The 17,254-nt window shown below is 40.0% G+C and overlaps 1 protein-coding gene and 1 long non-coding RNA gene across 3 annotated transcripts; both read right to left on the reverse strand.

The window, feature by feature from the left end:
* Positions 1-252: 252 nt before the first annotated feature.
* On the reverse strand, positions 253-17,068 carry LOC132460135 (sialic acid-binding Ig-like lectin 14). Of its 2 annotated transcripts, XM_060055183.1 has the most exons (10): positions 16,799-17,068; positions 16,641-16,693; positions 10,798-10,857; positions 9,893-10,216; positions 9,465-9,758; positions 8,932-9,195; positions 1,789-1,912; positions 1,345-1,444; positions 1,119-1,211; positions 253-1,010 (listed from the first exon to the last, which is right to left on the reverse strand). In XM_060055183.1, exons 2-10 carry the CDS (start codon positions 16,690-16,692, stop codon positions 873-875), a joined length of 1,449 nt encoding a protein of 482 aa, XP_059911166.1. In that variant the 5' UTR covers position 16,693; positions 16,799-17,068; the 3' UTR covers positions 253-872. The 2 variants fall into 2 exon arrangements, with proteins under 2 accessions (XP_059911166.1, XP_059911167.1); XM_060055184.1 differs by lacking the exons at positions 16,641-16,693; positions 16,799-17,068 and adding an exon at positions 12,364-12,423.
* LOC132460148 (uncharacterized) lies at positions 13,666-15,572 on the reverse strand. Its single transcript, XR_009526352.1, has 3 exons — positions 15,468-15,572; positions 15,241-15,333; positions 13,666-15,132 (listed from the first exon to the last, which is right to left on the reverse strand). It is a non-coding gene; the product is annotated as an uncharacterized LOC132460148 (long non-coding RNA).
* Positions 17,069-17,254: the final 186 nt, after the last annotated feature.

Raw genomic sequence — 17,254 nt, forward strand, 5'->3', positions numbered from 1 at the left:
TCAGATTGCAGTGTGGCTGTGTGTGTGTTCATGTGTTTAGTGTATTCTAATCTATTGCTTAGCTTGGAGATGGTTGTTGCTGTCATTTGGACAACTCTCTCCACACCTTGAAACCCTTAAAATAAAGCCGCAAAAAGGCAATAGACCAACTGACAGACTGTTACAAAATTGTAAAAAAACAAAAAAACAAAATACTTTTTTAATAAATCCATGTAGATTGAAAGTTTTAAATTGAGTCTTTTAAGCCTTACATTTTTGAGATGCCATTATTATTTTATTGATTTTCCACACATGACATTTAATATGACGTCAGAGAAAACAAAACACCAGACACACACTAACACAAAACCAAGGTCAGCAACAATTCATTAGTAGTTTTAACATCTCAAGCTTCTGTGGATATTTAATTGAGCCATGATTTAAAAGAATAAAGTGTCGAGGCAGATCTCACATGTATCAAGGATTGACCCCTGAAGCCAAAGGTTGCCGTTCGGCCAGGGATGGTTTTAATTTGGAGGTGTACAATATGTTCTGGCAAAATGATCTCGATGATTCGATCGTCGGGATTTCTTGAAGACAACAAAATATTTGATCAAAATTTTGGTAACTTTAATAAGCCTTGAGTTCAATTTAGAGACTAGTGTGTAGATACAATTACTAGTAGTTAGGATTTAGTTTGCAACAGAGGAATGAAGCCTCACCCATTACTACCAACATAAGTGAAGTGGTCTAAACACACCTACCTCATAACTCATCCCGGTTTTGATTCCAATCACACCACAGAAACAAAGATCTGATTATGCTTATTGTGTTCTATCGCTTAATAGGAAATCTTCAGAACTCAAAAGTCGGATGTACTTTTAAGCATTTGGTTAGGAAGTACTATTTCCATAACCCTCCGGGGCTAAGCCCCAATGGGCTCCCAGCGATGTTATCCCACCGCCATCGAACCGCCCACTCAAAATCCGAAGCTCTGCCTCTTCATGCTCGGGGTAAAAGTTGAAGGACTTCTGCAAAAACAGAAAAAAATAGGAAGCAATTCAGACAGAGGTAAAATATCAATAAGTAAATACAAAAAAGATAAGAATGAACGGAGAAATAAATTAATGAAAGAGAACCAGAACTGGCTGGCCTGCGATGAGAGAACGTCCGCTGCTTGTCCCAAAAATCAACTGATAGATGTAGTGGGATGTGTGGTATTTTCCAGACACCTGTAATATTAACATGCATTGTTATAATAGTAAAACGGTTGTGTACAGTACAGTGATAAGGCCTATATGAAAAAAATTACAAATGGTTGGCAGGACAATGATTGACAAGAACATAGTATAGACGCATTTTAACCTGAGTAATGGTCTCTCCTTCAAATAGGTCCAATCTCAGTGGGGCGTGGACAGCGCGACCAATGAGACGGTCCCACCTGGTGCCGTAACGCAACTGCAAACTAGAAGAACAACATGGGAAAACTGTGTCAAAAGTTTAACAGCATAAAATAAGCACGCAAAGGGACACCCACGCACAAACACACACTTTACGAATCTATTATGTTGTAAAATAATAATAACAATAACCATTCAAGTTTTAACTACAAAAATCATATTAATCACAATAAAAGGGGAGGGGGTTTCCTAAAATAAGGTTAACAGTCTTGCTCAAGTCTAGAGTACAAATTCTTGACCAGGAGGAGCAGAGGGTCAAACTGACCCTGCCTCCATTTTCCCAGACAAGCTGCTCTCTGTGGTCATCTAGCGTAGATGTAGTCAGACTGAGAGGTACAGTAAGTCTTACCCAGCAATGTAATTTCCAGGGTGCTCCCAGACTTTCACGCCTGTGATGCTTCCTTCTCCTGAGGTCACGAAGGGAGTTCCACGACCGGATCCAAGGGCTGGAGAGTAGGAGTAGTACTCATTGGCTGAAGATAATGAGAGAAGGACAATATATATCTTAGCATAGCTTCAGTATAATAGATATGACATAACTACTTGCACCGACAGGTCAATGTAATTGTAATTTCAAAGAAACAGTGTAGCCAAACGTGGAAAAAAAATGAACAACTAATAAAACAACACAAATTATTGCAGTTCTTCCTTCCATCTGGAATTTGTATCTGAGAATCTCATCAGCTGATTCATGACCAATGGCAAGACTATACAGTCCAACCAGTCATAGGTATGGACCAGGGTACTGGCTAAAATTCAGCTCAAAGAGAAAGCTTTCAAAACAGACGTGGCCGTCACACAGTGAAGTAGGAGAGTGTTCACGTGTACGAGCAAAGTGGTCTGTAACAGAGTTAGTAATAACAATACTAAAAAATAAAATAATAAGAATTATTATTCCAGTTCCTACACCTTGAAACTCTGACCCATGAACAAATGGCTAGAGGAAGACTATCAGACATCCAGTCAAAGTTCAAAGTTAAGTAGCATGGAGTACCGACTTGCTTTCCTCCAGAGAAAGCTTTCACAAAAACGATAAACATATTGGTAAAGTGTACTGAAACAGCAGGAAGGATCGATTACTTACGTTTTGCCAGGCAGGCAACCCAAGCCGCCGCAAACAACAGGACAGAGAGCATCCTAGATTGAAGAACAGTGAGCCGTTAAACTAAAACGTTCTCATTAGTATCAACGTCAGGGCAAATAAAGTATGCAACTACAAATTGTAAAAGATCCCAACCATACCTGTTGAACATCACAGCCGTACCTGTGAGCTGCTTCGAAGCATTTGGTTACCGCCTAACCTGTGTGTCGGACTTAAATATACTTTCCAAACAATGCTGTTATAATTTCAGCATTCTTTGATGACTGATAAAATGCACCAGCTTTTCCACTACAAAAATAGCAGCATACTTCCCCATCAGCACCTCCTCTCTCTTCCAGAGTTGGGCTGGGTGGTTTTGTTGGCCATCAGTTACTGCAGTAGCCCCAGTACCCACATAAACTTGCAAACAAACTTGCGTTTCTCTATTCGTAACTTTATTACGACCTTGCACTATGAATTGGAAAACTGAGCGGTAAGCCGTACACTCTCTAGGTCTGCTGGAGTGGGTTGTGCGGATAAGTGTATTAACAACACAGACACAAACCAAATCCCACCAATAATCACTTTTATAAGAATAAGAGTGTAATATAAAGTTTAAATTATTAATTCAAGTGTATTCAATAAATGATAAATGGAGATTTTTGTGGTTGGATGTAGTTATTATTGAAATAAAGTCATTGCTAAACAATAACCAGCACTTATTGTATCTTGAGTTCATTGATACAATAATTAATATAACTTAATAAAGGGTGCATATTTTAAATGTGGCATCATTTTATTTGTTTATTATAATGGGGAATGAGCATTTGTGAAGCGTCAACTGGAATTGTAGTAAAAACCAGGTGACCTCGGTTTCGTGATCGGATGCGCTAGATCGGAAGATGCACTCACACTAGACCATCTGGCCGTGGCCGTGGCCGTTTTAGCACCTAACCGTGCTCAAATCTGCCAGTGTGAGTGTGGCCAGTCTGGCCAGGCCGGGCCAATTTGGCCACTTGGGAGAGGTGTGCTGCTACGGCACGGGCCGCTACGGTACAGATGCTAATGAGCCGACACGTGCACACGCACGGCTACGCAACCTGAGCTGGATGACGTATAGTCAATGCGACGACCACGGACATAATAAAGGCGACAAGCCTTCTTTCCCATTAAACGGTAAACATTGCGTCAAGCGGTTCAACTGTTGGTGTGTTCTCTGTGTTGTTATCCATTGTTGTTAAAACTCTGACTGGCGGCAGACTTTATTATGGTCCATGCAGCGGACGCTTGGTGATGACGTGTTACGACGTGATGACGTATGTACAAGAGCCTTCCGTGGCCAGGCCACAGCTGCGACGGCCAACAGCCACGGCCAGTGTGAGTGCAGGCCAGAGAACAATGGGGCCATTTGAGCACGGTTAGGTGTGAAAACGGCCACACGGCCACGGCCAGATGGCCTAGTGTGAGTGCACCCTGACGTCCACACTTGACACTCTAATGCGAGCTCTGTGGCCGGACTGCTGTTCTGAATACACCTGCCTGCAAAAGATTCTCCCTAAAATAAGACTGCTGAAGTGGCCCTGGGTGGGAGAGAAGTCCTTATGTTGTACTTTGGTTTAAGATGGTATTGCATAGTAAAAAATACTTCACATTTGTGTAGTCCTGCATTGTTGTGTTGAGAGAAACAACATCATTTCCTGACTGGCAAGAGGAGGCGGAGTTCCCCAACCCTTCGACATGTTTTACCGAAATGCCCGCCCACAAGGAAAGTCCCCGACATCAGTCCTGGAAATGGAATGGAATGCAGCAAAACCTGCGGTGGCCGTGTTTTAAGATTAGCACGCATCTCAAACACAGTTCAGGAGAAAAAGGATAAGGGCCACATGTGTATTTATTTGGAGTTCTGAGTTTAAAGTCAGAACTCTGGGATTGAAGTCAGAATAGTGACTTTAATCTCAGAATAAGATTAAAGTGACTCTAAATCTTTCGTTCGTTACAGGTAGCCTACCCATAATTCTGACTTTAATCTCAGAATTCTGACTTTGATGTTAGAATTCTGACTTTATTCTCAGACTTCTGAGATTCATGTCAGAATTCTGACTTTATTCTCAGAATTCTGATTTAATCTCAGGATTCTGATCTCAGGAGGTGCACAGTATCTGAGCTGAAGAGACAGTGTAGCAAAAAAAGAACGTTCTTCTAATTTAAACAGGAAAATTTATCCACAGAGAATCGTTATGGGATCACATCACTAGAGCACAATAATCATAATCAGATCTTTGTTTATGTGGAGTGATTGGAAGGAAATCAGGGATGAGTTGTGAGATGGGAAAGTTTAGACCACCTCACTAATGGTGGTGGTAATGGTTTAGGCGTCATTCTTATATTGCAAGTTACTACTAGATAAAACTACTAATTTTATCTATACACTAGTCTCTAAATTGTAAGGCCTGTTAAAGTTAGTCTTCAAGAAATCCTAAGGACTGCCACAACATTCCTCCCACAACTTATTGTACGCCTCCAAATGAAAACCCTGCGTGGCCAAACTGTGTGTGTCTCGTGCTTTGCTTTGTTTGACTTCATATTAAATGTGTGGAAAATCAATAAAATAATAACGAGACCACAAATAATGCAAGGCTTTAAAGACATAATTTGTCACTTTGTCAATATATTTTATTACAAAATCATATGTGGTTTTTATATATAGGCCTAGTTTAATACTAATCTTCACGACAAATTATTATTTTATGATAATCTGCCATGAAGATTTTAATAAAATTGTAATAATCTTCATGGTCTACTGCTTTTTTGTAGGCTACCTATATTTGAAGGATTTCATGCTGCGGAGAGAGTTGTCAAAAATATGTATAATTTTTTTTGTAAAGAAAACACATTTCAAAAGTATATAGATTAAACATTTAGTCTTCTAAGCCTTACGTTCCTTTGGGATCCGATTATTACTTAATTGATTGTCCACACATGACATAGATTATGAGGTCAAAGAAAAACAAAACATGCGACAAACACATCACAAAACCAAAGCCATCAAATACCGCTGAGTAGTTTCAAGATCTAAAGCTTATGAGGATATTTAAATATGACTTGAATTGGCCCCATGAATGTGTGGCACAGATAGCTCCATGTGTAGAATATGTATAGTTGATACAATTGTTTTTGTAGAGAATTGGCGGGATGAAATGAAGGAAATGGTACAATTTGCAGAGGGATGGATTTCAATTGGAGGCTTTCAATATGTTCTGGGAGCAACGTTGTTGTGGATGATGCGGCTGTTATGATTTCTTGAACTATTTGATCACTTTGGACCACTTAACACCTTTTTTACAAATCAAATAATCGAGATAGGATTACTTTAACTTGAATACGCCTTGAGTTTAATTTAGATACTAGTGCATAGTTAAAATAAGTAGCAGTTAGTTAACATTCGTCAAGTGTTTGTACCATTCCCAACTCACAACTCATCCCTGTGTTCATTCCAATCACTCCACAGAGACAAATATCGGAACATGCTTATCATGCTTTATTGATAAGTAGGATATCATAGAAACTCAAAAGTTGAATCTACTTTTAAACGTGTAGTTCAATTCATTTCATGGTTGGTCTGCCCCTGTGTTGCCCCGTGGATTGACTATCCCCCAATGGGCTCCAAGGGATGTGATCCCTTTGTCGTTGGACCGCCCACTCAACATCCGGAGCTCCGCCCCAGCAAACTTGGTGTAAAAGTTAAAGGACACCTGCAAAAACAGAAAAAAAATGATTCAGACATAAATTAAATATCAATAAGTCAATGCAAAAAAGATAAGAATGAACAGAGAAATAAATAAAGGAAAGAGAACCTGTAATGGCTGGCCTGCGACGAGAGAACGCCCTCTGTTGGTCCTGAAAGTTAACTGATAGATGTAGTCCACGGGGTTGTATTTTCCAGACACCTGTAATATTAACACACAAACATCAAAAGCCATCTCATTGTTATAGTAGTAAAACAGTTGTGCAAAGTACAGTGGTGAGGCCCCTATGAGAAATGTAGCAATGGTTGCCAGGACATTGATTGACAAGAACATAGCATAGACGCATTTTAACCTGAACAATGGCCTCTCCTTCAAATAGCTCCATGCTCAGTTCACTGGTGGTGACAATACCAAGAACACTGCCCCAGTTGGCGCCATGACGCAACTGGATACTAGAAATAAAACATGGGAGAACCGTGTAAAAAGTGTAACAGCATAGAACAAACATCATAATAATCAGGGGGGGTCCTAAAATGACGTTATTCACAAATATGACACAAATTCATAACACGGGAAAGGTTAAGGAATAATCAGTCTTGCTCTAGCATAGAGTATACTTTTTTGAGAAGGAGGAGCTCAGCAGAGGATCAAATTGACATGCATCCATTTTGCCAGACAAGCTCCTCTCTGTGGTAAGCCAGTGTTGATGTAGCCACTGACTGGGAGGTACATATGTCTTACCCAGTTATGTGACTATTAGGAAGCTCCCAGACTTTCACGCCTGTGATACTTCCTTCTCCTTTGGCAGAGAAGGGAGTTCCAGCCCCTAATCCGATGGCTGAAGAGTACGAGGAGAACTCATTGGCTGAAGATAAAGAGAGAGGAACAATCAAGAGCTTAGTCGGCATAGCTTCAGCATGATACATATGATATGAGGACTGACACTGACATGAAAATGTAATTACAATTTTAAAGAAACAGTGTAACCAAACGGAATAAAAAACAACAACTATAATAAAACAATAAAAAGAATTGCCTTCCATCTGGAATTTGTATCTGAGTGTCGGACCCTTTGCCTTTTGATACATGGCAGGAGCCCATCCAGTCCAACCACTCATAGGTCTTGACCAGGATGCTGGCTAATAGCCAGCCCAAAGACAAAGCTTTCAAAACCGTCATGGCCTTCACACAGTAGTAGATACATATATGAGCAAAGTGTTCTGTAACAGGGTTAGTAATAATAATATATGTAAAAATAAAATATGAAATAATAATAATGCACGAGTGCAGTGTCTAACCATTAATGAGCGCCGTCAAGTTTGATTTGCTGTCACGGCCAAACGGTTTTGAATATGAGAAAGCTGTTTGATACATTGGTTCAGCTTGGTCTGAAGATCATATATGCCAAGTTCCATGAAGATTGGATATAATTTGTGGCCTGTGGAAATTTACAACTGATTTTGACAACTTTCAACATGGTGGCCAAGTTCTGATGTTGCCATGAGAAATAATTTATAGGCGATATGGGGAGGTCTGACAGTATCATCAGACATTGAGAATAAGTTTGAAATGTACTCATGTGAAGAGAGAGGAGTTAAAACACGTCTTCATTCATTATAGCGCCCCCTAGAGGTCAATGGTCACCAACTTCATTCAGTGTCACCATGATGGGTTCATGGGTCTATGTACCAAGGTTGGTTATGATATGTCAAAGGGCAGCTGAGATATGGGCTTACTTCCTGTTTGGCGACTTGGCGGTCAAATTTGATTGGCTGTAGCGGGCAAACGGTTTTGAATTTGAAAAGTCTATCAGATGTTTTGTATCAAGCATGGCCAAAAGATCATGTGTGCCAAGTTTCGAGATGATTGGACAGATTTGTGATAGTAGTAGCATTTTGAAGGTTTTTGACCTAAACCAAGATGACGGAAAATCAATCATGCCGCAAAATGACGTCATATGGTGCGTTGAACTCGGCTTGGTTCAAGGAATCTAATGATACCTGGTTTGTGAATATTGGATGAATGGGTCAAAAGTTATAAACATGAATGCATGTGCAACTTTGACCTGTTGGTGGCGCTAGAGCTGTTGGGCTAGCGACCTGACATTGGCTTGTTGGGCTAATGGGGCTGTCCTGAACCAGTGTGCAAAATTTTGCCACTTTTCACCAAGCGGTTCTATGGGCTGCCATAGACTCCCATGGCAGCGTAATAATAGGAATTCATACAAAAACAATAGGTTGTCTCGCAACATAGTTGCTTGACACCCAATAAGCCTGCTTATGAGAATTAATTGGACATGCTCAATCCTTGAGGGGTTTAGATACAGATATAAATAGTAAAATAAAAGATAAAACATGGTGATTGTCTGCCCATCACTACATAACTAAACTCAGACTTGTTCCTGTCTTTTAGTCAATCTAACTTTGAATGTTGATCTCACAATAAGCAGTAAGAGTCAACAAAAAAGCAGAACAAAAACTGAAATGAGTACATAAGAAACATATTTAGGTTTGAATAAAATAACCTTTTCATTTGCTCACTGGCTTTGAGTCAATCTTACTTTGAATAATTGATCAACACACTGCTTTGTCTTCTGTCTTAGATCGGAGAAACCTTTAGATACATCACCAAGCTCAGGGTGGTTTCCTGTTTTGAATAAACTTACCTTGAATGTCGATCTTGTAGACATCAGACTTTTCCGTGCCAATTTCATTCCTGGCCTCACAGAAGAAAACGTAATTGGCGTTCCACAGCTGGACGGACAGAGAAGATCCAGTCCCGATCTTAAGGATGTGTTCTCCGTGTATTCGGTACCAGGTGACCGCGCTGACAGCAGGGTTAGCATGACTGGTGCAGGTCAGGTTGAGGCAGCCTCCCACTCTGGCTGGAAGACACGGGCTGCCGACAGCAGAGGTGTTCCTGGGGGCAACTGAGAGAGAACCCACCAATCAGAGCCTAGCCCTCAGCTCCGGTGTCATGTTGGTCAGATGTTGTGAATTTAACAAAACTGTTCCGAATACAATAAAATAGAGTAAATGAAATGAAAAACAGGAGAAGCATCAAAAGTTCTTGTTTATCAACCCACTGCTTTGTCTTCTAGATCAAGGAAAAAAAGGTATATTACAGAGAAGATCAATATAAAAAAGTAAACAAATAATAAAATGTACTCTTCATTGAAAAGGTAGTACATTGACTCACATAAGATACTGAGTTGGTATCTCGTAGACGTCACAGTTTTGTTCCCAGATGGTATGTAGTACGCCGCAGTGCAGGAGACATTGTTTCCATGGTGGAGGTGGGAGGCGTTGAAGGTCAGAGTGGAGGTCACGGTATCGTTCTGCTGGAGCTGGGTGCTGAGCCCCAGGGCGGGGGTCCACGTCACAGTTGGGGGGTGGGTGTCACAGTAGGACGGGGCAGAGCACCCCAGCTCCACAGGAGTCCCCTCCACCACCGGCTCCTTGGGGGGGGTCAAACGAGGTGCATCAGGGAGTCCTGGGTACCAAACCAATTTAGAGCGGTTACTATGGAAACCCAAGCATTACCAGCATTCAGCATCATCTGAACCACAGTAAGACCAATAGGACTTAGAGACATGTTTGTTTCAGACGGACACATATTACACTTACCCTTGATCTGGATGGTCACTGGGTTTTCTTTAAAAGTATAATTTAATGGATTTCCACATTCAATTCTAAAACAATATTGAACATTGTCTTCAAGTACGTTATTGAATGTTGTAGTACAGTTGTACGCTGTTAGATTTCCCCTGAATGTTGTAGCACTGATAGTTATTTGATCTTTTTGCCATATTGGTATGCATCCAGGATGTAGCTTGTCTTTATACCCGTCCTCCAAGGTGAAGGAACAAGGAACGGTAACACAGGATCCACTGAGTGTCGTAACACTTGCTGGCATTAGGGCCTCAAATTTTGCAGCGTTGCACCCAGCACCTTTAAAACAAGAGGTTGAAAAATTCAAAGGCTCAATCGATGCACAAACTGACAAAATATTTAAATGCAACATTGCATTTCCTAACAAAACAAGATAATATATCCTACGATTATAATTAATTAGTAATATTAGTTGCTAAGTTATCAGTTATTATTATAATAATCATTATTATTATTATTATTATTATCGTTTATTGTGTTTGATTTGGATGGTGCATTTCAAAATTCGAAGTTTAAAATCTAAAGGTTAAATAATCAATGAGTATTTAAAAAGTATTAGCAGAGTACGTCCGGTAATGAGAGAGGACAACAAAGAGAACTACCGGTATTAACAGAGGATTACAGTGAATACTCCAGGTATTAAGAGAGTACTATAGGTATTAACAGAGGACCACAGATAGTACTACAGGTATTATGAGAGTAATATATGCATTAACAGAGCAAGTATTATTAGAGTACTACAGAGAGTAAAAATAGAGCATCAAAGGTATTAGAGAGAGTACTACAGAGAGAACCTCAGTGCTACAGGTATTAATATAGTAGCTATCAAAGGTAACATCAGAGAGGGTTGAGATGTTTACCTTGCAGGAGACTACAGAGCAGAAATAGTCTCCAGGATCCAGTCATCTTCTCATCCAGAACTTCATCAGGAGAAATACAAAAATCACATTAACTTCAGTGCTACACTTAATATCGTAATATACTTTGGGTATTCAGTGTACTACACTAATTATAGTAAGACATTGTAAACTGCTAAAGAAATGTCTATTTCAAAACACCAGTAAATCTTCCACTCTTTCCATGACTGATTAAAATAATTTCCAATCATATAATACCAATATTCAAAGTAGAACAATGATAAATATAGCTGCGAGCAGCAATGTGGGTGTCAAGCATAATGGGACTCGGTAAACTAATTCTGCCGGACGGACGTAATCGGCCAGGGGGCTACATGACGACCGTCTCGGTAATCGGCAATACCGACAGCCGGTGGGATGAGCATTATGCGAGTATGCATCAATGTTTACCAAATGGGAAAAGGACCCCACCTAGAGGTAAGGGCGCAATACAGTCTGCCTGACAGAACAAATGTCACAAACACATAGGGGTATTCGGAACAATATCCCTAAAAGAGACACAATGTAAACAAGCATCCGTTCTGGAGGTGGTTCGTGAAGCATCTAATCCAGTGGGAATTGCAGTTTATATTGTAGGTGGGAGGAATGGTGAATATAGTCATTGTTTTATTATACATTAAGTACCGCTTGTCGCCACACGAGTGCAGTGTCTACCCATTAATGAGCGCCGTCAAGTTTGATTGGCTGTCACGGCCAAACGTTTTTGAATTTGAGAAAGCTGTTTGATAAATTTGGTCTGAAGATCATATATGCCAAGTTCCATGAAGATTGGAAATAATTTGTGGCCTGTGGAAATTTACAACTGATTTTGACAACTTTCAACATGGTGGCCAAGTTCTGATGTTGCCATGAGATATCATTTATAAGCCATATGGGGTGGTCTGACAGTATCATCAGACATTGAAAATAAGTTTGAAATGTACTCATGTGAATGTACCGTCATAGGGTGCGTTGAACTGGGCTTGGTTCAAGGAATCCAATGATACCTGGTTTGTGAATATTGGATGAATGAGTCGAAAGTTATAAACATGAGTGCATGTCCAACTTTGACCTGTTGGTGGCGCTAGAGCTGTTGGGCTAGCGACCTGACATTGGCTTAATGGGCTAATGGGGCTGTCCTGAACCAGTGTGCCAAATTTAACAACTTTTCACCAAGCGGTTCTATGGGCTGCCATAGACTCCCATGGCAGCGTAATAATAATAATAGGAATTCATACAAAAACAATAGGTTGTCTCGCAACATAGTTGCTTGACACCCAATAAGAATTCGTACGAAAACAATAGGTTGTCTCGCAACATAGTTGCTTGACACCCAATTATTCCAGTTCCTACACCTTGAAACTCTGACCCATGAAAAAATGGCTAAAGGAAAACTATCAGACATCCAGTCAAAGTTCAAAGTTAAGTACCATTGAGTACCGACTAGCTTTCCTCCAGAGAAAGCTTTCACAAAACCGATAAATATATTGGTAAAGTGTACTGAAACAGCAGGAAGGATCGATTACTTACGTTTTGCCAGGCAGGCAACCCAAGCCGCAGCGAACAAAAGGATAGAGAGCATCCTAGATCCTGAAGAACAGTGAGCTGTTAAACTAAAACTTCCTCATTAGTATCAACAACGGGGCAAATAAAGTCTGCAACATTTTCAACGATCACAACCATACATGTTGAAGATCACAGCCATACCTGTTGATGGGATCTGTGTGATGTTTCAAAGCTTTTGGGTTATTGCCTCACCTGTGGCGGGAACTTAAATAGCTAGCTTATTTTACAACCATTGTTATCTTATCAGCATTCATAAATGAAACGCAAAAGCATAAGCATTTTTCCACTTCGAAAATGTTTTAGATTTTTCAACGGGAACAACAAAAGTAAACCAGGAAATAAATGTAAAAATTCGAAGGACCATGGATGTAGTAACGGTCTGCCAATGACAAGTGCCTATAACTATCGACTGCAATGTTTCATACTTTCCTTTGGAACTTAACTATGGATGATGTCAATGATGGAACTGAGCCTATACGCAATCATGTGAGTTTATCACTCAACGTCATATTTATCGGCACAAGAACTGTTCCAAGCTCAACTTCTTATTATCATAATCCTCTTATTTTACTCAAACAAGAAGAGCCAGGGTCTGCTGCGACGATGCCTCTGTTATATGAGTTTACGTTTCATGAAGAAAGGTCACTGCTCAGTTTGAAGTTCACAGTTGAAGTTCGTAAGGAAGTGATGAGAAATGTAACATTACACTCGGCACATTGCTGTGATGTGCATTTTAATGAAATTAAAACATTTTATATGCATTTTAAATTCCTTGTTTGTTGTGTTCTTTATCAGCAGTTTATAAATGGAGGTGTTGTTAACATTTATGATGAATTCTTGTTCATTTGGGTCCTGGGGAGACTTGGGTGTCGCAGTGAAAAAGTTTGGAGACCCCTGCTCTACTGGGCTTTCTCCATCGGCCCGGCTCACGTCGGACACGGGTCCTGTGGAACAAAGTGGTAACCATTTCTCTACAAACCTTGGGACCTAACTTCTTCCACAATGTTTAACCTTGAGACTCCATTCCACTTTAAACGGGTATGTTACCTTGGAATAGTTCGCTATTAATTTTCTAATTTAAATGTTTTATACTTTTGAAAATATTCTACTTTAAAAATGTAAGATTTTTTAATGGAGGTCAATCCCCTGAGACTACATCAGACTTCGCACCTCGGCTAATTATTAACATCACTGAAACTATCTTGGGCTTCTAAACTATAAGAAAATTAAGCAATGTGTTTTATTGTTTATTGTAGCCTACTTTATTATTATTATTACCCAACTTTATTGCTTGGACATGGTTGTTGTTGTCATTTTGGCAACTCTATCCACACTTTCAAATCCTTTTATTGACAACTCTCTCTCCGCAGCACGAATTCCTTCAAATACAGTCAGATACAATAAACCAATAGACCATGAAGATTATTCAAATGTTATTATAATTTTCATGGCAGATTATCATAGAATAATAATTTGTCATGAAGATTTTTCCACAAATTTGAAAATCATATATGATTTTATAATATATTTATATTGACAAAGGGACACATTCTGTCCTTGCATTTCTTGTGATCCAATTTTTATATTAATGATTGTCTACGCATGACATTTAATATGACGTCAAAGGAAATAAAACATGAGACATACACAACCCAAAACCAAAGACAGCAAAAACCACTGAGTAGCTTTAAGCTCTGAGGATATTTAAATATGACTTGAATTGGCCCCATGAATGTGTGGCACAGATAACTCCATGTGTAGAATGTGTTTAGTCGATACAATTGTTTTCGTAGAGAATTAGTTGAATAAAAGATTGAGAGCAGAGTCCTCCTTTAGTTAGGCAAGGCAATGTTTACTTTTAAACCACTAATCAAACATGAGGCCCTTCATAGTGGTTTGCAAAGATATAATTCCCATGCACACATTAAAAGATCATTTGAAGACATTTTTAAAGTGAAAAATATGTTTTTGGAGACAATACAGATCTCACATCTATCCAGGATTGACCCCTGAATGAAAAGGTAATTAATAGACAAGTGTTTTGATAAAAATAAGTCAAATGTGCTTTTAAGCATTTGGTTAAAGGTTGGGTATGGAATTCGCTTTTTTGGCAATTTTTGCAAAATTACTTGAAAATTTAAATCCTTATCATAACCCACTTACAGCCACTGAGTTAGAAGTACTGACATGAAAATTAAACAAGTCAATCATCTGTGGAACGGGCAGGGCTCGAAAAACTCCAGCCAATGATTTCCAGAGCCACCGAGTTGCATTGGACAGTAAGTACGTCAATCAAACGGTCGTACTGCACTCCCCCTCCCCCGCTCCCCGCGCGACCCCTTCGTGCACGTACTCAAAGCTCGTGACCCAGAGCAAGCTTCTGTTTGTTGTTATCCTGCGGTAGCTACTGGAGCTAGCTAACTAGCTAATGGCTCGCTCTCGCGCATCTGTGTTCACTCGTGCATGATTGCGCGTCCATGTACTTGGAATGGGTGGAGTCAGAGTCAGCGTTGAAGGAGAGGGGGTAGGACCATTTGAGTTGTTTATTTTCTAAATCTGCTGGCGTTTCGCAAATCCCATACCCAACCTTTAAGTAGTATTATTTCCATAACCTGTGGCCTCCTGGAATACCCCCCAATGGGCTCCCAGTGATCTGATCCCATTGCTATCGAACCGCCCACTCAACATCCGAAGCTCCGCCTCTGCATGCTCGGGGTAAAAGTTAAAGGAGGTCTGCAAAAACAGAAAACAATAGGAAGCAATTCAGACATAAATAAAATATCAATAAGTCAATACAAAACAGATAAGAATGAACGGAGAAATAAATAAATGAATGAGAACCTCAAATGGCACGCCTGTGATGAGAGAGCGCCCTCTACTGGTCACAAAAATCAACTAATAGATGTAGTTGGCTGAGCGGTATTTTCCAGACACCTGTAATATTAACATTGCTAGCCTACATTGTTATAATAGTAACAGTATTGCAAAGTACAGTGATGAGGCCTATATGAAAAATGTACCATGGCAGGACAATGATTGACAAGAACATAGTATAGACGCATTTTAACCTGAGTAATTGTCTCTCCTTCAAATAGGTCCAATCTCAGTGGGGCGTGGACCACGCGACCAACAGCACGGTCCCACCTGGTGCCGTAACGCAACTGGAAATTAGAAGTACAACATGGGGAAACTGTGTTAAAACTTTAACAGCATAAATCAACCACTTAAAGTAATACCCACACACAAACACACACTTTACAAATCAATTTTGTTGTAAAATAATAATAACAATAATCATTCACGTTTTAACTAAAAAAATCATATTCATCATTATAGATAGGGGAGTGGGTTTCCTAAAATAAAGTAAACAATCTTGCTCAAGCTAAGAGAAAAAAATCTTGACCAGGAGGAGACTCAGAGACTCAAACTAACTCAGTTTTGCCAGACAAGCTGCTCTCTGTGGTCATCTAGTGTAGATGTAGTCAGACTGAGAGGTACAGTATGTCTTACCCAGTAATGTAATTTCCAGGGTGCTCCCAGACTTTCACGCCTGTGATGCTTCCTTCTCCTGAGGTCACGAAGGGAGTTCCACGACCGGATCCAAGGGCTGGAGAGTATGAGAGGTACTCATTGGCTGAGGATAATGAGAGAAGGACAATATATAGCTTAGCATAGCTTCAGTATAATATATGTGACATAAGTACTTGCACCGGCAGGTCAATGTAATTGTAATTTCAAAGAAAGAGTGTAGCCCAACAGGAAAAAAAAAATGAACAACTAATAAAACAGCACAAATAATTGCAGTTCTTCCTTCCATCTGGAATTTGTATCTGAGAATCTCATCAGCTGATTCATAACCAATGGCAAGACTATCCAGTCCAACCAGTCATACAGTAGGTGGACGAGGGTATAGGCTAATAGCCAGCTCAAAGAGAAAGCGTTCAAAAGAGACGTGGCCTTCACACAGTGAAGTAGGAGAGTGTACACGTATACGAGCAAAGTGGTCCGTAACAGAGTTAGTAATAACAATACAAATAATAATAATTCCAGTTCCTACACCTTGAACATCTGTCCCACGAACAAATGTCTAAAGGAAGACTATCAGACATCCAGTCAAAGTTAAGTACCATAGAGTACCGACTAGCTTTCCTCCAGAGAAAGCTTTCAAAAACCGATAAACATATTAAAGTGTACTGAAAAGTGTACCTAACCCTGAACTGAAGGATGGATCGATTACTTACGTTTTGCCAGGCAGGCAACCCAAGCCGCCGCAAACAACAGGACAGAGAGCATCCTAGATTGAAGAACAGTGAGCCGTTAAACTAAAACGTTCTCATTAGTATCAACGTCAGGGCCAATAAAGTATGCAACTACAAATTGCAAAAGATCCCAACCATACCTGTTGAAGAACACAGCCGTACCTGTGAGCTGCTTCGAAGCATTTGGTTACCGCCTAACCTGTGGGTCGAACTTAAATAGCTTACTTTTCAAACAATGCTGTTATCATTTCAGCATTCTTTGATGACTGATAGATAAAATGCACCAGCTTTTCCTCTACAAAAATAGCAGCATACTTCTCCATCAGCACCTCCTCTCTCTTCCAGAGTTGGGCTGGGTGGTTTTGTTGGCCATCAGTTACTGCAGTAGCCCCAGTACCCACATAAACTCGCAAACAAACTTTCTCAGAACTTTATTACAACCTTGCACTATGAATTTGAAAACTGAGCGGTAAGCCGTACACTCTCTAGGTCTGCTGGAGTGGGTTGTGCGGTTAAGTATATTAACAACACAGACACAAACCAAATCCCACCAATGATCATTTTTATAAGAATAAGAGTGTAATATAACATTGAAA

The sequence above is a fragment of the Gadus macrocephalus genome, chromosome 6 (genome assembly GCF_031168955.1).
Source record: "Gadus macrocephalus chromosome 6, ASM3116895v1".
NCBI lineage: Eukaryota > Metazoa > Chordata > Actinopteri > Gadiformes > Gadidae > Gadus > Gadus macrocephalus.

Bases quoted from the DNA above. Each gene is read 5' to 3' on its own strand.
- LOC132460135 (XM_060055183.1), bottom strand. From the start codon at position 16,692: ATGCTCTCTGTCCTGTTGTTTGCGGCGGCTTGGGTTGCCTGCCTGGCA. The intron at 10,858-16,640 runs GTAAGTAATCGA...CTCCTGATGAAG, and splicing joins GGTTGCCTGCCTGGCAAAAC to TTCTGGATGAGAAGATGACT. The intron at 1,011-1,118 runs GTTCTCTTTCAT...CTGTTTTTGCAG, and splicing joins TCGCAGGCCAGCCAGTTCTG to AAGTCCTTCAACTTTTACCC.